General features: G+C 37.1%; 3 protein-coding genes and 1 pseudogene across 3 annotated transcripts; all 4 read right to left on the bottom strand.

Moving 5' to 3' along the window:
• Positions 1-526: 526 nt before the first annotated feature.
• On the bottom strand, positions 527-2,906 carry LOC113346914 (universal stress protein PHOS32-like). Its single transcript, XM_026590465.1, has 4 exons — positions 2,617-2,906; positions 1,623-1,732; positions 1,405-1,523; positions 527-909 (listed from the first exon to the last, which is right to left on the bottom strand). The coding sequence occupies exons 1-4, from the start codon at positions 2,792-2,794 to the stop codon at positions 822-824; spliced, it is 495 nt and encodes a 164-aa protein (XP_026446250.1). The 5' UTR covers positions 2,795-2,906; the 3' UTR covers positions 527-821.
• A 913-nt stretch (positions 2,907-3,819) lies between these two features.
• LOC113346911 (UPF0481 protein At3g47200-like) lies at positions 3,820-5,439 on the bottom strand. The gene is made up of 2 exons (XM_026590464.1): positions 4,622-5,439; positions 3,820-4,498 (listed from the first exon to the last, which is right to left on the bottom strand). Exons 1-2 carry the CDS (start codon positions 5,140-5,142, stop codon positions 3,922-3,924), a joined length of 1,098 nt encoding a protein of 365 aa, XP_026446249.1. The 5' UTR covers positions 5,143-5,439; the 3' UTR covers positions 3,820-3,921.
• Positions 5,440-5,559: 120 nt separating this feature from the next.
• On the bottom strand, positions 5,560-10,276 carry LOC113346912 (annotated as a pseudogene).
• A 3,202-nt stretch (positions 10,277-13,478) lies between these two features.
• Positions 13,479-18,712, bottom strand: LOC113346910. Its single transcript, XM_026590463.1, has 13 exons — positions 18,092-18,712; positions 17,809-17,995; positions 17,624-17,696; positions 16,955-17,111; positions 16,439-16,551; positions 15,950-16,090; positions 15,690-15,831; positions 15,461-15,604; positions 14,977-15,137; positions 14,662-14,736; positions 14,438-14,576; positions 13,977-14,246; positions 13,479-13,850 (listed from the first exon to the last, which is right to left on the bottom strand). Exons 1-13 carry the CDS (start codon positions 18,356-18,358, stop codon positions 13,689-13,691), a joined length of 2,031 nt encoding a protein of 676 aa, XP_026446248.1. The 5' UTR covers positions 18,359-18,712; the 3' UTR covers positions 13,479-13,688.
• Positions 18,713-19,761: the final 1,049 nt, after the last annotated feature.

The raw sequence follows: 19,761 nt of genomic DNA, 5'->3' as shown, positions 1-19,761 counted from the left end.
TTAAACAGATGAAATTGAATAAGAATTCTCTGAAGAATTAGAGATCAAGAACCGGGTAAAAGTAATAATTGTGTTGTGATTGTAGCGGAAACGAATTACTTTACCAAGATCGAGAAAGAAAACCTAATGTTTTCCATCTGACACCATGGAGAAACTGTGAAACAATAGTTCTATTAGAAAAGGATAAAACCCAGACACACAAAAAGTGATGTCTTTATACAGACAGAGTTCTAGGGTGACAGCTAATGACAACTAAGAAATAACGGACAGTTACAGTTACAGGCATCTTTAACAGAAAACATCTGACTGAGAACTAACTCCTGTTAGTATAGTTATTAGTATCATCTACACCAACAGGAACGCCAAAAGCATTCCCAAGAGATTGAACAATGTCTTCTTTCCAGTATTCAATACCAAGACCAGGAAATTCTGCCCAAACCACAACAGTAGAAACCTTCTGATTTTCAGGTCAGAAATGTGGTTCCCATTCCCTAATTCGAACAACTTGAGAATCAACAAACCACAATTTACTTCTCCAAACAAAGATCTTATTAGCTTCACAAAAAAGAGATTCTATTTAGGTTATCATCCCTTACAAGAAGAAGAGCTCTTAGAACTAAGTTGATATCATTACATAACACAAAGACAGAAAATTACAACCTAAAGGTCCTAAACCATGAACTGTTTTTACATTACACACAGACAGACACACACACATAACAACATGGTTTTTATTTACTGAAGTTCCAAACAGAACACATACATAGGTTCCCACTTCGACAGTGGAAAGAGCGGGGAGGGAGAGAGAGCAGATGTAGGAACTAGGCTGAAGTTTCACCTTGCTTCACCACGGTGACGGGACAAGATGCATTACTCACCACATAGTTACTAACACTGCCCAAGATAGCCCTGTAGTACATAGGAAAAACAGAATGAAAAAAATCAATTCAAACTCAAAATTGGACAGATAAAGAGTCAGGTTAACAATTCTTTTCCCAGGCTCGAGCACAATCTTTACCCCTAAGCTGTTCAGTTATTTGGATCTCTTTTTCCTCTGTAAACCAGTGGAGTGCTCGCATTAGTATGTTAAAACTCTGTGTACACCTTTGAACGCGGGTTGCTCGAGCAAGCCGACTAAAAAAGTTTAACCCAACTTAAGGGCGTTCTGACAGAGTCATCCAATTTCACCTGAAACTATATGACCCAACACCTAGAAATATATTTCTACCATAAATACAAATCCATTAACGCCTACGAATATGCAGTCATGACTCTGCACGAATAAGCCGTTATATCAAAATCCATTAACAAAATTGATAACTTTAAAGGAAAAGTATCGAGCAAGACTCTCAAGTCTCAAATTTAACAATAGTAATTTTTCTTGTTTAGAATATCAGTTATTACCTCTTGAGCTTCCCGAGTCCTCTATTCCCAATGATGATACAACTGAGAGGAATGTTATCAACTGCTGAGCATAACTTCTCACGTGGGTCCCCCCAAAAGATCTTTGCAACCACCACAATCTGTTCACATCAATATAAGCAAATCTCATTCATCTTATCTCCCAACACTTTTAGAATGCATTTCAAAATCTTATTTTTCAACTAGTTAACTTAGCATACCTCTTTCTGGCTAGCAGCACAGTTAAGAATCTCCAAGGTTTCAGCATCAGGTTTCACCCCATACTTCTTCATGATTACAGCATCTGAGAACTCACTCAATGGAATCAAAGCTGCATAAAAGCAAAAAAAAAACAACAAATCCCAATTAAACTGAGAATTAAAAAGACCAATCATCACTTCAATAAGGAAACAAAGTAAACTATTTTGCACTGCCCTCTCTACTAGCCAAAATTGTCTTCTTTTGTCAATATCTGTCAATAGACAGCGTAACCATAAATGGAAAATCAACGAGCGGATTTTTTTTTTCCTTGCTGCGGTTGCTTTAGCATTGCTCAATTTTATAACCAAGTGTTAGTGTTACTATCCTAGACTATCTTCATATGTGATCACATCATAATTGAGTTGAAATTAGGTATTACAGCCTTCTATTACTCAGATGACTGAAACAAGCAACTAACCAGACCAGCACCATACCTAATTATTTCTCTACCAGTAAAACATACTACATCCCTTGAGACAAAACTAGCATAAAACCCCAACAAACTTATAAACCAATCATGTGGCCAAAAATGTATTAATACAGGTTTCCATTAAACAAATTGCAAATTAACCAAACTAGGACAATAAATATCTGTCTATGGAAATTGTTATTTTTATGTAGATTAATATGTATGATTTTTTTTATCTGGTTTTCACCTGGATCAATTCACACAACAAGGTATACAGTATACTAGATATTTCCAGCTCCAAGGGTGCTTTGGTCATGAACAACATAATTTTCATTTTCACTTTGATTTTTGGTTTGCCCAATACAAGTCAAACGATCAAATTTATAGGTCTTGATTAGATAAATTTAGCACGATTACACAAAACCCCAAGACCCAAAAAAATTTAAAAAAATCTTGGAACCCTTAAAAAAATTAAAAAAAATCAAGATAAATTTGTAAAAAGATGGATCGATCTTTAGAGAGAGAGAGAAAGAAAGGGAGCTTACGAGAACCGGTGGTTTCCCAGAGTTGCATTTCACCACCTTCATAGTAACCTTCAGGTTGGATATTAAGAAGGATAAGGTGATCACCACTACGAACAACGTTGTCAATTGCCCATTTCAGAGCTTTCTTACTACATCCTGAGAAATCAACTGCAACACCAATTCTTCTCTCACTTGCCATCTTTCTCTCTGATTTTGATTTTCTAAATTTAGTTTAAATTATTGAGCTTTGCTGTGAGAATTTCACACTTTCAACACATTACTTTATAGAAGAATGTTACACTCGGCAGAACAAAATTCGACACGTCACATACAATTATACAGAACCGGCTGCTAGGAAATGATGCTAACGGGAGTATCATTTTTCTTCGAAGGGTACCAATCTAATAGGTGAGAGATGTTAATTGGCATGGATTTTGGGTATATACCCCAAACAAAATTGGTACCCCTATTAGCAGAGTTGCTTAAAAAGGTAAAGAAACAAAAGTGAACAGGTGTGGTGCATTTCTAGGGGCTTTGGTCGGAGTCGAATGCTGTGTCACTTCATTTGTATAAATAATCTTAGGCACGTCTAATTTGTTGTTTAAGAGCATCCACAGTGGGTGAGTATAACCAAATTTATGGGATGAGATCGTAACACAGTGGGACGGAGTAAAGATCAAATTTGGACCAAAGATCAAATTTCAGACCAAATATGGTCGCGACTAAATCCCAAATTCTAATATAGTCGGGCGTAAATTTAAAGTACGCTTGTTGCTGGGCGTAAATTTAAAGTACGCTTGTTAACGGGCGGAGATTTAAATTACGCCCGATGAAATTTTAATTAAATAAAAAAAAAAAAGAATGAGGCGGACTTTTAAAGTCCGCCTGTTAAAATTTACAAAGAGAGGGGCGGACTTTTAAAGTCCGCCTGATGGAATTTTAGTGAGGCGGACTTTTAAAGTCCGCCTGTTAAAATGTATAAAGGATGGGGCGGACTTTTAAAGTCCGCCTGACGAAATTTTAATGGGGCGGACTTTTAAAGTCCGCCTGACGAAATTTTAATCATGCACCGTTGCGTCACACCACGAACTAAACCCAAATTTTGGTCTTTTTTTTGATCTTTGATCTTTGGTTTTGATCGCACCACTGCAGTTGCTCTGAAGAGAAAAGTCCAGATCAACTTCTTTTTTTTTTTTCTTTTTTTTGTAAGATTTGCGAGTTTATTGCAGGGACCAGTAATTTACATCACTCAATGACCTTATTATTATCACTGGAAATTCACACAAAAACAGGGAAACTACTAGGTCAATTGAGTTCTAGCACCAACTAGAGGAGGTTGAACCACTTATTAGTAGTTCTTCTATTATATGCATTCACTTGTTCGCAAAGGCCAGCGTAGAAATTGTCCTTGCCGACGATATTTTGATCGCATACTAATTTCTTGAAGAATTCCGGGACCATTTCATCGTTTCCTAAACAATTTGTTATAATTCTGTGCTGTCGAAGTACTTGTACGTCGTTTGGAGATTGAATGAGACCATCCATGAAGAACACATAAGATGTAACATACATTGTAGAGTTCATAGAACAAAGTTCCAAGGCGACGAGGTTGCGTAAGAGATTATTTGTGTAGTTATGAATCCTCAGAGGCGGGATTTTCAGAACTCCGTTCACGAATTTTATGTTTAACAAGCTAATGCCATCCGTCGCTCTCTTGAACTTGATTCCTGAATGCATAAGCTTCTCTGCAGGATTTACATTTCTATACATTTCACTGTTTTGTTTTGGTAACACTTTTGGATATGAGGGGAGGTAAGTGTTGCCAACTAAATCAAGTAAATGGTTTCCTTCTCTGGAAAACTTCTCATGAAGAATGTCATCATCGTCTCCCGGGATTATAATTCTGAAGAAACGAAATGCGAGTTCAAGAAGCGATTGGTCACACTGTTTGGGAAATGGAACGAGTTCAAATAAACGTTGAAGAACGAAAAATGGAAGTTGGTTTTCCAGTAGTATCATGTCAGACCTTACACTGAAAAGCATCCAGCTATTGGCAAATATGGGTTCCCTTCTTTGCCTTAATTCCTTTCTACTGTAAGTAAGAAAGAGTTCAATAGTGAAGCAACCATCAACAATCATCATCTCGACGAATTCATTACTACTCATATTGGTTGGTTCTTGGTAGCACTTCCGGGCTCTTTGTTCCAACTGCTTCATTGCTTTGACACAATCGTCAAGGACTGACTCCAGGTTTGGTTTTCGGGTGAGAAGAGCACGTAAGTATCGCCATTTATGTTTTTCCATTGCTTCAAGCCCTTGTTTGTCGTGGTGAAATGGACCAATTGAGACTAGAACAGGCTCGAATGAGTTCTCGTTACCCTTCCGTAGAATTTCAGGGACTACGTAGATACAAAGTGAGGGAGAAACTGATTCCATCTTTTCACTGATAAGTGAAACCAAGGCATCACTTGAATTTCCCATCTCAGCTATTCTTCCATGATCTCCCACTATTGTTGTTGTTTCTTGTTTCAGGTTTCTAGAATCCATCTTCGTCTTGAACAAATTCTTCGTACGTAACAATTAAGACTGCATGAAATGCTGAAATTTCTACATACAGGTTTCTGGTAACTACAAAGAATGACAAGTCTAGGAAACAGCTTGGTATGAGGTACTAGAAATTTGAATTGAGATAAGGAAGGCAGTAATTCCCAAAAGTCAGATAAGACTTTACTTGGCAAAGTAGCCAAGGATTTTTAAAAGGTACTGAACAACTAGTATTCCTTGCTTGCGAACTCAGAACAAAGTAATGAAGTGGGAAAATTCATAACTTGATTGATAATTTAAGCACTAAAAACAGTTTAAACCACATAAAAAAGTGAGGCTGACGAAGACTAGAGAACTAGCATAAACAAGGACCAAAAACGAGCAGTTATCCTCTATCCTGATATTAAACCAGCAAAAGAATGGAGCAGAATTGATACCTGTTTTTTGTACCAGCTCTAGAGAACTGCCACTGTTTTTACACAAAAAAAATAATTCTACATTTTAGATGGGCATTCATCCCAGATTAGCAAACAAACCTAAATACATCAGCAGATCAGTTTTAGTATCAGTGCAGGGCCACCTGAAAAAACTAATATAGAAAAAGGGGCCCTTAAGCTACATATAATATACAAAAATGTACCTCATGCAAAGTTACGACCATTAAGCAGGGATGTGCTGGTCTTCATCACAAACCTTTTGCCATCTGGGTTTTGTCCCATTTTTAAGCTCTTCATTTCTAAGCCTTCAGAGGGTCCAAAACACAGACTAGAAGACAGCATTAAAACCTTTGCTCAAAATGGAGTCATCGTCCTTCATGCAGGTCTTCTGAGAACACCGCTGTCCTAAAGAGGTTGTCATGATCAAAAGCGTTAGCCCCAGAGAAGGGACCTGAGGAGAACATTGACGAATTCCTGTCGGATTCATAGTTGCCATTTGACTGTCCTAGATTATTGGGAGGAACAGAGGTGGTGGTCAACAAGGATTCTTGATACTCTGTGATCCTCTGCACCATTTTAAGAGACTGCACAACTTCTCCCACTGAGGGCCGCTGGGTTGCCTCGGGGGAAACACAAGCTGCTGCAATTGTGCAAACACGTAGATAGTCCTCCTTTGGGTATTTGCAGTCAAGTTTTGGATCAGCAAGTTCCTCCAAGCGATCCTTATCTCGAAGAATTGGTCTGGCCTTCAAGAACAGAACCATTCATTTTTCATTTTGCCAAATATGTATAGATAAAGTTATCATATTCATATATAGAGTAAAATAACTCTAAACAATAAAGTCGATTGATTTGTTTAAGTTTGATATGTGCATACAAATGACAGATAATATATTCACCACAAGAATTGAATACTATGGCATCTGTAATTCTGAAAAGAGGACAATATTTAAGCTAAAGCTAGTACTACTGGGAAAATGCACTTAACCAAGTTACCAGGTTCTCCTGGCCTGAACGTTGTTATCATATTCATATAGTAAAATAACTCTAAACAATAAAGTCGATTGATTTGTTTAAGTTTGATATGTGCATACAAATGACAGATAATATATTCACCACAAGAATTGAATACTATGGCATCTGTAATTCTGAAAAGAGGACAATATTTAAGCTAAAGCTAGTATTACTGGGAAAATGCACTTACCCAAGTTACCAGGTTCTCCTGGCCTGAACGTTGTGACATATCTACAGGAGGCTTTCCAGTCAACAGCTCAAGAAGGACAACACCATAGCTACATACATCGCTCTTTACAAGTAGATGTCCAGTCATGGCATACTCAGGAGCTACATACCTTGAGATCAATAAGGTTCTGTCATTATCACTTGATAGTAGAGTAATCATATAAAACAGTAGCTTTTGAGAGGAGAGAGGACATAAGAGAGGGCACTCACCCAAATGTGCCCATCACACGAGTAGACAGATAATTTCCCTGTCCTTCAGGTGCCTGTTTGGCCAGACCAAAATCAGCAACTTTGGCGTGGAAGTTGTTTTCGAGTAGTATATTCGACGCCTTGAAATCTCGGTGGATTACACTAGGTTGTGAGTCCTCATGTAGGTAGGAAAGACCTCTTGCAGCATCAAGGGCTATCCGCATTCTGGTGTCCCAATCCAAAGGACAGTTTATTCCCAAGGGACCTGAAGAATAATATAGCTCATATCAATTTTTACATTATGGAACTATATACTGTACTTGATAAGAAAACCAATTTTTACCATGTAACCAGTCTTCTAAGCTTCCATTTGGGACAAGCTCATAACAAAGAAGGTTCTGTGAAGATTCGCGACTGCTAAAGTATCCTACAAGCTTCACAAGATTACGGTGATGTAGCCTACTCAGCATCTGCACCTCAACCAAAAATTCTTTGTCACCTTGATGTCCTCCATTTGTAAGCTTCTTAATGGCGACAGCCGTGCCATCAGTTAGAAGGCCCTTGAAAACCTTGCCAAATCCACCCTCCCCAAGCACGCTTGCAGATTCAAAGTTATTTGTTGCTTCTTTAAGCTCTTTATAAGAGAAAAATCGGGTACTGGCAGGATGGGGAAGAGATCCTTCTGCTGGAGCTGTATCTGCCGTCCTTGGCTTAACTGCAACGTACATCCATGGACTTGATTGGGTCAAAAGATTCACAAGAAAATAAAGATAGACGCACTTCACATACTTTTGGTTCCTGCAGAAATCGTTTCCCTGAAGAGTTTCTCCAGGTAAACGGTTTACTCATGCAGAGTGGCAGTTGTAAAGGCACGTCAACTGCATCATAAATGAGTGATTCAAAGGTATCTTGTTGCATCTGACTTCATAGTGAGATACAACCTTCATATTCCGAAGTATATAAGGTATTTATTTCCCTTTGAAAAATTCAGGCAGATTAGACTAAATCCAGTAGCTTATATGGAACCAGATCTGCTGCACTTTCACAGTTCAAAGCAAATAGAAAGGGATCATCCAAGAAAAAAAAATGACACACTGGAAGGAGTTGATGGCGTAGTGGAGGGTTTTTATTTTCTAAGTTGCTTTGGTTCTATGGTAAATTCTTTCCAAAAAATTGTTGGGACAGGCAACCCTGATAAATTAGATGGCTCTAGCAAGATTCCAAATATCCTACTCTCAGTTGAAACTAAACACAACATGAATGAGGTAACATTTGGCATGACAAGATAAGCCTGGATAAAATACCTGGTTCTTGAGCGGGAACATCCTTCTTTACTAGATCCGATGTGCATGAATAGATCACAAGCGCACATATAATGACAATGATCAGGATACCAGCTCCAGTACCAAGGATAGGAAGATAACTTGTATTTTTCCCTTTGCTTTCAGAAATAGATGTTGATGGAGATGATACGTCAGGTGGGGCAGCAATAGGCGATGTAGCTGAATAGGAGCTGTAATTAGATGCAACATCAAATCAGCATCCAAGTAAAAACTGGAACTTGGGTATGAACACCAATATGAAATTTAGTGACTAAATATATAATCCAGTAACTGTCTATGAGAGGAAACGTCACAACTACCATGAGAAGAAGGATCCCCTGGCTTAAACCAGGTTAAGCTCAGAAGTTGGTAATCACCCACTAAGGAAGGGTTGAGACGGATTTTATGCAGCGCAAGTGAAGAATTCATATCATCGGTGTCAGCGGCGGAATAACTGATTCCAGTATGTGGAATGACATCCATTGAAATATTCAGGTTTGATAAGCTAATTACATAAAAGTTGATGATCTCAAACTGCGAAACTCGCAGCCTCAGCTGAGACGCTAATTCCTCCAGAAAAGGACTCCAGTCTGAATTAAGAGACACATTCATGAGAAGAAGGTCAAGCTTTATAGGATACACACAGTGGCAATCTTTACTCCCTTGTTTCTGCACCATGTCATGTTCACAGCAATCTGATTTTTTGGAGGGAACCAAATACCAATGTTAGGATAGATTCAAATATGTTCTTACTTGAAACGGAAAGATACAAATATGCATAAGCAGCTTCACTAGATATTGTGTAAACCTTCATTCCTACATGTTCTTACATGTCTGGATAGATTCAAATATCGAGTAAACCTTCATTCTTCACTAGATTTCTAGTTTTACTTGGTATCCGGATTTAAACAGCTTAAACTTTTTTTTCGAGAACCACCTAAGTTAAGTAAATCAATTTAGGAAATAATTACCTGCTATTCGAGGAGATAATGGAGGTTGTGATAAACCATTAGGAATTATACCCGTTCCAGAAGGTGTTGGGGAAATAACTGCCAACTGATGAGGTAAAAATCCGTTACCGGAATCGGAAAATGGGTACCCTTCATTGACGGTTTTGATAAACTTGGATTTGAAGGAGGCTGACCTGCAGTTACCAATGGCCCATAATCTGGAGGATGAGCAGGAGCCGGTGTTTGTGATGGTGTACCACGCTACGAAATGTTTACCATGCCGTCGATGAAACAACGGAAGTTTAGAAGGGGAAATCTTAGAAGTAGCTGGTGAGGAAGCACTACTCTCAAAGTTTAATAATGGTTCTTCCAAATGATTTTGAAATTTTGCGTCTAAAACAAAGGTCATGTAAGAAGCAATAACCAGAATTTCGAGCATCACCCTTTGAACGTTTCTGAACAACCCTGCATATAGAGTTTCCACAAGATGTCATTACCCTTGCAGTGCATCCTTCTGAGTCTTTAACCTAACAGTTCCACTAGTCATAAAAGCAACCAATTTTTTTCACAGACAAACAGCAAAGAAACTAAATCTACAGGACCACACAAGTTGAGTTCATTACTAGAAATAAAAACTAGCCAGATAACCAAAACCCTAAAAATCCTACTTTGATTCCTGTAACTTCATTGTCTTCTAATAACATCCAAAACCCAGCACAAGCACAGTCTCTACATTTTACTCAAATACAAAGCTTGAGGAGTGTTGGAAAAATACCTTCTGAAACATGGAAATTCGACATGCCCGCCATAAGCTTTAAAGAATCACTTCAGTTGAGATCTATATAAATTCTGAAGAAGAAAAAAGAAGACTTCTCAATCTGACTGCATAATACTTAACAAGAAAATTAACTACTTCTGAGCAAGTACTGAACATGACTGAGTACTTAACAACAGTAGAAAATTAAGAAAGTGAGCTCAAAATGAATGATTTTTAAGATAACCCACCATTAATAATGGATCAAAAATCATATATTTTGAGCCCATAAATAAATAAAAATCAGATTATCTTTTTTCTTATAGTTGAGACTTCAGAAAGTGAGAGATTTCGACTGGTAAAGTGGAACCCTTTGTTGGTATTGTTTTATTATTTAATTAGTCATTAGTGGGGGTGTTATTATACTAAAATCAAACACTACTGCAGGTTCTTCTCATTTATGTCTCATAACGTTTTCGGTCAGCGTTTCTAACGGAAAACATTTCTTATTTTATAGTACTACCTTTAACTATAATAACGGAAATCAACATGTAACAACGATTTCAATGGAGAAATGAATATCTTCATCCCATTTTGATTTTCTTTGTCTGAAAAAATTCTCGTGCATTTGTTGCGTGTAACCCAATTTCTGAAACAAGAGTTATCTTATCGGTTATAAACAGATGTATTCCTATTTTTATACCCGACTTAATAATGTATCCCCGTTTTTTTTTTTCATTTACAAATATATTCATGTTGGATGTTTTCCATCCAAAATCGTGAGAAAAGTCAATTTCTCGGTCAGATTTCCAATTTATCATTGACCGAGACGAGAAGTTGATACCACGTAATTGTTTTCCGATATGAGAAAATGATGCCACGTATTAAGTCGACGTGTCACATACACGGGACACAATCTGTGTGATGGAAATCTCGTAGAAAGTCAACGGCTCAGATTGTTTAGTTCCTTTACTTTCTCCGCCAACACGTGTGGGAAAAGTGGACTGATATAGACGGGAAAAGAAGAGAAATCTCGTCATTATCTTCTTCCCTCTTCCCCTCTCCGTTTCTCTCTGAAATCGTTTCTCAGAGGAACCCTAAATCAAACCCATCCAAAGGAACCCTAAGATCGTTTCTCTGAAAAGAAGATGGTGAAGTTAAGACGAGGAAAGAAGAAGGAGAAGAAGAAGAAACCAGATATTGAAAGGTTAGTGATTATTGGGTTTTCTGTTTTTTTAGGGTTTCGATTTTATTGATTTTATGGGTTTATTCTTGATGTATGTGTACGAATAAATAATGAGTTTCTTCTTATTTGTTTGACAAATAAGTAGGTTTATGTATTTTTGGTTTTAGGGTTTTCTGTTCTTAGGGTTTTGTTTATTTCTGAAGTAATCCATGATAGGGTATAGGATTTCGATTGTAGGGTTAAATTGATGTTAGGGTTAAAATTATTTGTAGGGTTAAATTGATGTTTGGGTTAAATTAATGTTAGGGTTAAGCTTAATTTGCAGGATTCAGAATAAGCTTGAGAATGAATGAATCCATAAACACCCAAATAAGATTAATCAGTTCTGCAGATGGCAGAGAATATGACTGCACTAAACTGCAGATTCATTCTGAAAATTCCTTTTACTTCTTTGCAATTGGTTGTTTGATGTGCACCATGAAAATGTGAGTTTTCACAGAAATGGAGACACCATGTACTCCTGTTTTTTTGCCACCATGAGAGTATGTACCCCCAGTGGCTAGATGCCGGGGGTTTGAAAATCTTTTCTTGTTTCTATTCAATATGTTTTGGGTTTGTTTCATTTCAAGTTGACTTGAGTGTTGTGCATATGTCTGAACTTCATAATGCAGAAATGCTTTCTGGCATAAGCTGATACTGTCAGATGCATATGTCTGGTGTAATAATCGGAGCTGTTTAGATGAACTTGATTGATTGTTGAACTTGATTAGTATGTGTTTCTTTATTAGTATGTTTGAACTAAAGGTGAACTTGATTGATTGTTGAAATGGCATATTGCATTCCCTCTGTCTTTGTATGTGTTTTTTTATTAGTATGTTTGAACTAATTCTATGTCTGTCCATTTGGTGTAGACATGAAGTTAAGGTTGAAGTCAAGTATCCCGAGAGAGGCATAAAGGTGAAGGTCATCAATACTGTGATGAGTTTTGAATTCAAAGGCTTGGCTAGAGCAGATATGAGTCTTGTTCAATTGAAGGAGCAGATATGAGTCTTGTGCTGGAGGACCAGTTGGAGGAAATCCTAAGGGATTCAAGCCTAGAACATGTGTTGATGGCACAAAGAAGACAGTAGTTGAAGCTCCACCAAAGAGAAAGTACAAAGCTAGAGCCCAGCCAACAACAACATATTCTGCAAAATCCACAGGTTTCAATAGAAAGGCAGGTGATGTATCTTGTTCTCAACCAGCTTTCAGTCAACACAACAACCATGCAGGATCTGTGAGCAACAAAGTTACCTTTATAGCTCCAGACCCAGAAGGAAGGAAGAAAGCAAAGAAGTATATGAAGCTTTAGATGTGTCTTTTCTCTTTTATGTTTATGTGTTTATGATGTAATGTTAAGACAAGACAATTAATGGAATGTAATGTTAAGACAAGACAATGCAGAGAATTTAGTCTTTATTAATCTATTGCAGTTACATTTGCAGATTTTTCTTGAATTCCTTACATATTTCATGTACCTTTCCCTTGAGTGTTTCTTTGTTTCTATAACTATTGCATCTGAAGCCCATCTGAATGCTTCACAGTGTTTTAGATCTCAATAGATCCCTCACACCATTACAAGGTACATGTTTGCACGTTGAATAAACCCAAGGACAACCTTTGGTTTCATGATCATCTTCAATGTCACACATGAAACACATGATTTTGCTGCTGATTTCACCCGTTTTAGATCTGAAACAGTCACCAAAAAGTAGAGAAAGTAGAGATATATAGGAGAGAAAGATGGTTAGTGTCCAGTAAGAGAAGATGTATATATAGAGAAGAGAAATTTTTTTGACCGCTTAAATGTGGGACCAGCCACGTGTATACAACTTACGTGGAAGAATAGACGAGTTGGACAATGTACACAGCTTACTTGACAAATGAGTTAGATGATTTAACTGCTGACATGGAGGTTAACTTTCTGTTAGCCGTTTTTTCAAAAAAACGGTCAAAACAGGAGTACATCTGTAAATGTGAAAAAAACGGGGATACATTTGTATGCGCCCAAAAAAACAGGGATACATCTGTATTTCACCCTTATCTTATCTGATCATTATTTTTGAAGAGTTTACAAGTTACATTGGATTCCATGTGTCCGTTTATCCTCTTCTGTGCCGCATTGAAAACTCAATGCATAATAAGTGCTAATCCTACCAGATTAGGTAAAACGTAAAATAGGATCAAACACCCTTTTGTGTCATCTTAGAATAGGCGTGAAATATGAATATATGATGCATTGATCTTCGAGTGCTATAATATAAAATATTATCCACTGTATATATTAATAAAAAAGGGAAAGAAAAAGAACAAAGCCTTTTACTTTTTTGGCCTTCAAAGAAGCATATGGTCATTTTCTGCTTATCAGAGGGAATTCAGGTTCTGCGAGGAGACAGTCTTGCAAGGCTTGAGAATTGAATTCTTAGTAGTTTACTCGCATTTCAAAGCATGAGCAATTTCCCAAATAACTGACTCATTTTCGCGACTCAAATTATCTATATCTCCGTAATTTTCTTCTTGTCTGCTGCAGTTCACAATTGTGACAATGAATTTTTCATTCACTAGTGTGTATAGATACATAGCTTGTTCATCCTGAAAAACAAACAAATCAAACAATGAAATGACATAACTTATCCTCTTAAACTAAATAGGTTGCAAATAAATTATCAAATGGAGATCTACGATTTAGCTTATATACATGCTGCATAATATAATTACCTCGGACAGCTCATAAAATTCATCGGGAGAAATTTGCAGCAATTCTGCAGCAGCTGGGCCAGTACACCATGCCAAAATCTTTGTGCTATCATCAACAAGCGGTATTTTCAAATGGAAAGTATGAAAAACTTCATCATCACAAGCAAAATGACAGAAATTGCATTGCAGGTATCCATCCGGCATTTCATTCGCAAAATGGCCACAAAGGGAATGTGAAAATCTTGAGTTCACATGAAAATGTTCAACTTGAGCAAGTCGAACAATGCATATCTGGTCAAGTTGAAATCAAAGAGAACAGGTCTTTTGTTAGAATGGTATACAGGAGATAAGTGCATACAAACTAAGACCTGGGACATCAGCACGGCTTCATAGCAGGAAGAAGATATCTAAGATATATGGCATTAGAAGCTTACTCATAATAAAGGGACCATAAGTTTAAAAAAAAAAAGAAAAAAACTTACACGTGTGATATTAGTCAGACCGGAGAGATCAGAAAGGCAAGACAACTTGTGAAGACAAGATGAGTTCAGCAATGAAGGCGAGCAACTTAGGTTAACTAAAGAAGCTCCAACGTCCTTCTCAAACCATGAAACTTCAATCCTGTCAAGTGAAGCAGACCAATCATATGACGAGTTCAGTCTATGAACAATCAATTTTGTTAACAGTGAAACTGAAAAGTACTTACAGTTTTTGTGGTGTCATATAGCATGTCAATCCAGATATGTAGATTGTGTGCCCAAGGTTCAATCTTCCAAGTGACCTGAGAAATAACCCACATATTCAGATACTGGTACACGGAAAGAGTGAGGTGAAGTCCTGAAACTTAATTTAAGCAAAACTCAATTTGAAGTGTGCTCCTTTCTTGTAAGGTACTTCATGACATACATAGGTATATAATTTTTCTTTTTAAACTACAAGCTTTGGTAATTACATATTTTACCGACACATTTAGAGGACTCGAATAGAAAAAGTTATTTTTGAGTACTGAAGCGATTGTTACCAAGATGTGACAAAATGCAGCTTGGCTGTTATTGCTCCTGTTTTATCTTCAATTTGCAAGACAAAAACAGTTTCCCCAGTTTTAATTTCTCGAAACATATTTGTAACAATTCCATAAAGGCTGACGCTAGTCATCTTGTCATGTAGATCAATCACAAATGTCTGCAACAATGCTTCAACGCGTAGCAGTTAACCAGAAATTCAGAGAAAATTAAACAATAAAAGTGGCTGTCAGGCCTACCTATATATTCTCAAAGCACTTGGACAGAACAAACACAGTCAGTAATAAAGGAAAGTTAAGGATAAGCAGATAGAAAATCAAGTATACATGATATATATACTTATATCCAGCCATACAGCCAAATTCAATAAGCCTCAAGGTGGAGAAAAGAAAAGGAATAGAAGAGATGTTTACAAGTAGCAATTGACTATAAAAAAAATTAAATACTCCAACAAAAGCTTTACAACTAATATATTATACTTACTCGAAAAGGATAGTTACTAAAGTCAATAGTGCCCTCAGAGTTGCAGGGTAACATCACTTGAGAAACCTTAGGTCCCTGGGTATGACTTGTTGCATTCAGTGCCCTTGATCCTTGACTTCGGTTTTGAGTGGACGCGATGCATATCTAAGAACCTTTGAATCAGATCAAATCTAAACTCTACATAGTAGTATTATTTTATAATTAAGGTAGTACTGAGCAGGCAACAAACCTGTTCCTCACGTGGAATGAAGGGAACCAAATATAGTTGTGTAGCAGTACCGTATTCTAGGAAGAGCTCCTCAGAAATTTCGATATTGCTCTCTACAGCACTTGCAACCCAAGGTCTATCCAGTGCAAGCATGCCTCCAACACTGAAACGCAGTTGAAAATATAGAGTTTTGTGAGGAAACAAGGTTAAATGATTTGTTTTTAACAATTAAACTGATAGAAAGGAGAAAATAAATCTGTACATTCAGTATAAGTGTCTACCTGAAAAGATTGACAAGGAGAAGCTGCTCTCCCCACAAGATAAACTTTATGTTGACACCTTCATTATCAACAAGAGTTATTTGCTTTGGCTGTACACCACTAAACCTTCCACGAGTTCCCATTAAGCCAATCGATTCAATCCTACAAAAATAAAAATGACTCCTATAAGCATACATAGATACAACAAGCCCCCAGTTGCCACTGAAGGTAAGTTTTTTGTTTGCATCTAATTAAGCATGCTTCATTAAATGGTAGATCTTGAGCCTTGACTTAACTAGTAATTAAGTCATAGTAAAATCTTAGAGCCTCATGGCTTCAGCAATTCACATTAGAATAAAAATCTCCCTAGTGCATGGTGTCATGTTGTTTAACTGAATACTTGCAGTTGTAGGCATAGAGCTGAGGCATTGAAATAAGAAGCGCTTCTTCAAGGAACCATACGATATTAGGAAGCATGAGCTTGAAGCCAGCAGTGAACCTTATTCCTACCTTGCATAAAAAGAATATGCAGCCCCACTATTATTAACTGCATCATGTGAGATGGAGGAGAAAGTATCCGAACAAAACTGAGCTCCTAGAAGCATTGCATCCTCATCTAGATTCTGCGAGAAAGCAAAAGAAAAAAAAGATCAGCTCTGGCTGTTCAGATATAATATCAGGACGAGATGGATACTAAGGATCTGAGTCAACTAGTGGAAGGAAACATTAAACCATGATTGTACAGAAATTTTCAAACCGTGATAGATGAATGCGAAGGTATCTAATACTCAAAAGTCAGTGAAGCTGTAAGAAAGATAAAGTGGTGATGAGATGAGTAATTATATTTATTTGTTTCCTTCATTCTGTGGTGCAAGGTGAAGAAAGTCCATACATGATAAAATCAATCTTATAGCAAAATTCAAGCAAACAGATCAGATAGCTCAGTGAAAGTTGCTAAATTTCATTCAAGAAATTCCTTAAAGCTAATATAACCCAGAAAAACAACATCTCAAGATAAATTACTACCTCATCTAACAGTATCACAAGGTATTCTGTTGGCAAAAGTCGTCTACAACCAGAGCCTTCAGCAGCAGTCCGGAGACAACATCCTGTTAGGAAGATTTCCCTTCCCTTTTTAAGAATCCCATTATCAGGTGACTCAGGATCAACCAAGTCATAGTATCTGTCACGACCAATCATGCCATGGATCAGAAAAGCAACACCAGTAATAGGGTTTACATTTATGTAAGAATGAGCACTTCTGAATAAGTTTATAGTAAATTTGGGATTAAAAGAAAATATCACGCGGTTACACTAGAATATGTGATGGTTGACAAGATACACAGTAGGCAAAAGGTGCAACAATGATATCCACAATGGAATGGTAATACATTCCCTGGCCTGCTATGAAAAAATATGAGGCATAACACAGTTGAACGATAAACGGGCATAACCCCAACATAACTCAAGCAGAGTTGAAATGAGTGTTCAAACAAACTAGAATCAAATAACTTCATGTACAAGTATATATGGGTATGCATGCACCACATTGTCGTGACAAGTCAGATATTGTGAACAGGTAACTATACAAATTATCGAATTAAAGCTTCACAGAGTAGTAAGCTCAAGTCAATCGTCAGCAATGAAGATACTACAAAAAGCTGAACATGAATTTCACAGCAGTATCATATATACCTACGGTGTAGATACAGATCAATAGTATTAGAACTCCAAAAATCTCCCAAACTGATCATATAGATATTCGTACCTGAACAAAATACATCGAATCAAAAACAGAAGTCTATAATCTTATTACAGAAAACTCTCATGCGGAGACATCTAAAAAAATAAAAGAGATGTTCAAATTAACAAACTCAAACCTGGAAGCACAAACACATCGAGAACAACAGCTTCAAGAATACTACTCGTAGACAAAAAATTCTTCTCATATATCGAGTCAATCGTAACAGCATTAGGAAGCCGTGTTCTTCTATGTTTCTTTTGCAATTGAGTAATCAATTCTGGCTTCCTTTTCGAAAACCCAAATTGAGATTGTTCATTCCATGCCTAAACAGTAAAAAAAAACATTTTAAAATTTATTGTCTTTTTCATCATTTTAACCTAAACCCATTACACGGAGAGATTAAAAAAATGAGAGAGTACCTGAGAAAGATCAGATAAGAGAATAGCAGAAGTAACACCACTTGAATAAGCAGAACAAGTTTTTAAGATCCGAGACACAATCCAATTCCAAGATGGACCTGTGTAATTGTTACTACTTTCTACATCCCTATCTGAGTCATTCTTTTCATCAGATGTTAAAATTGAAATGGCGTAATCAATGAATCCAAGAAATGCATCTTCTTCTTCAGCTTCAGCTTCGCCATTGTTGTTGTTGTCTGTGATGATTGGATCAATAAAAGTAGCCATGTTAAAAGTTTTCTAAGGGGTTTTCATTTCAATTTCAAGAGAAATCCTAATTATCAATTGTTTAATTTGAAACCCTTGAACCCTAACCAAATGTGGGGGAGTGTGAGAAAATTTGGCGCCAAAAAAGATGATGTTTTCCCTCTTTCTAGAGCGGCAGATTTGCTTTTAAGTCTCTATTTGGATGGGGGAATTTCCAATCAGACTTGGAAATATCAGTCTCTTCCAAAGCCATTCACAACCTTCAAGCAACTCTTATTGATCATGACTTTAGCAGCTTCACCGGTAAGGAGACGCCCCTTTTAAAGCACAAAATAATTTGGCGAGTGCTCTTTTTGGTAAAGTGGTTAAAGATGTAGATAGAGTTTACGAATTATCAGACAGACAGACAGAAAGTGGTCTTTGACTACCTGCAAGCAGCGCACCCAAGGCTTTCTTCTTGCTATTCCGATTGAGGGTTTTGGGCAGAAGATGTCACATGTGGAGTACTGGTCCATCCTTAAGTACATGTTAATGATTCATCCGTACCCTTCAGATACACATTGTCCTGCTTGCATCATAGGATGCTTAGACACGTATGGGGAACATGCAGTCAATTGTAGGATAGATCCTGAGTTTAAATATAGACATGATCATGTGAGGGATACGTTATATGATGTATTAAGGAGAGCTGGTATTTCAGCAAAAAAAAAAAAGCGGCTGCCAACTTTAAGACAGGCCCACTTGAGGGGAGATCAACACTTAGGCCAAAAACGTTCTTATTTTTGGATGGGCTAATGGCAAACACGCTTGTGTTGACCTCACTGGGTTAAAATGCGAGGGTCTAATAACCACACCCAATATTTCGTTCGGTAATATGAATAGACAAACTCCAATATACTTTCAAGAGAATCAACTAGACAGTCAGACTCAATCTATATAAAAGTATATCAAAGAGTTATATCTCAATTTCTCAATTCAATCTGCAATCAAACAAATAGGAATTTACGATCCTTATTGAATAAGAGAAATAACTTGGACGGTATCACAAACCAATATCCAAGTGTCAATCAATTCAATCAACAACCAAAAGGTCGGATTCAAGAACTGATTGAACTTAACGCACAACCTGTGATATTTCTATTTTATAACAAAATATAATGCGGAAAAGAAATAGCACACACACCAGAAATTTTGTTAATGAGGAAAACGCAAATGCAGAAAATCCTCGGGACCTAGTCCATCTTTGAACACCACACAATATTAAGTGAAAAAAGCGGGGGTCTAACAACACCACCCAATATTTCGCTTAGCAATGTGTATGGACTAACTCCGATATACTTTCTAGAGAATCAACTAGACAGTCAGACTCGATCTAGATAAAAGTATCTCAAGGAGTTAATATCTCTCTCTTGATTTGATTTACT

This window comes from Papaver somniferum, chromosome 2 (genome assembly GCF_003573695.1).
Source record: "Papaver somniferum cultivar HN1 chromosome 2, ASM357369v1, whole genome shotgun sequence".
Taxonomy (NCBI): Eukaryota; Viridiplantae; Streptophyta; class Magnoliopsida; order Ranunculales; family Papaveraceae; genus Papaver; species Papaver somniferum.
This window is presented reverse-complemented; position numbering and strand designations above follow the sequence as displayed.

Coding starts and splice junctions, on each gene's coding strand:
- LOC113346914 (XM_026590465.1), bottom strand. CDS start 2,794: ATGGCAAGTGAGAGAAGAATTGGTGTTGCAGTTGATTTCTCAGGATGT. Junction 1,733..2,616: donor CTGGGAAACCACCGGTTCTC/GTAAGCTCCCTT, acceptor GCTTTTATGCAG/CTTTGATTCCATTGAGTGAG. Junction 910..1,404: donor GGACTCGGGAAGCTCAAGAG/GTAATAACTGAT, acceptor TATGTACTACAG/GGCTATCTTGGGCAGTGTTA.
- LOC113346911 (XM_026590464.1), bottom strand. CDS start 5,142: ATGGATTCTAGAAACCTGAAACAAGAAACAACAACAATAGTGGGAGAT. Junction 4,499..4,621: donor TGGATGCTTTTCAGTGTAAG/GTCTGACATGAT, acceptor TCGTTTCTTCAG/AATTATAATCCCGGGAGACG.
- LOC113346910 (XM_026590463.1), bottom strand. CDS start 18,358: ATGGCTACTTTTATTGATCCAATCATCACAGACAACAACAACAATGGC. Junction 17,112..17,623: donor GATCTGTATCTACACCGTAG/GTATATATGATA, acceptor TGGTCGTGACAG/ATACTATGACTTGGTTGATC. Junction 15,605..15,689: donor TCATTCCACGTGAGGAACAG/GTTTGTTGCCTG, acceptor AAAGGTTCTTAG/ATATGCATCGCGTCCACTCA.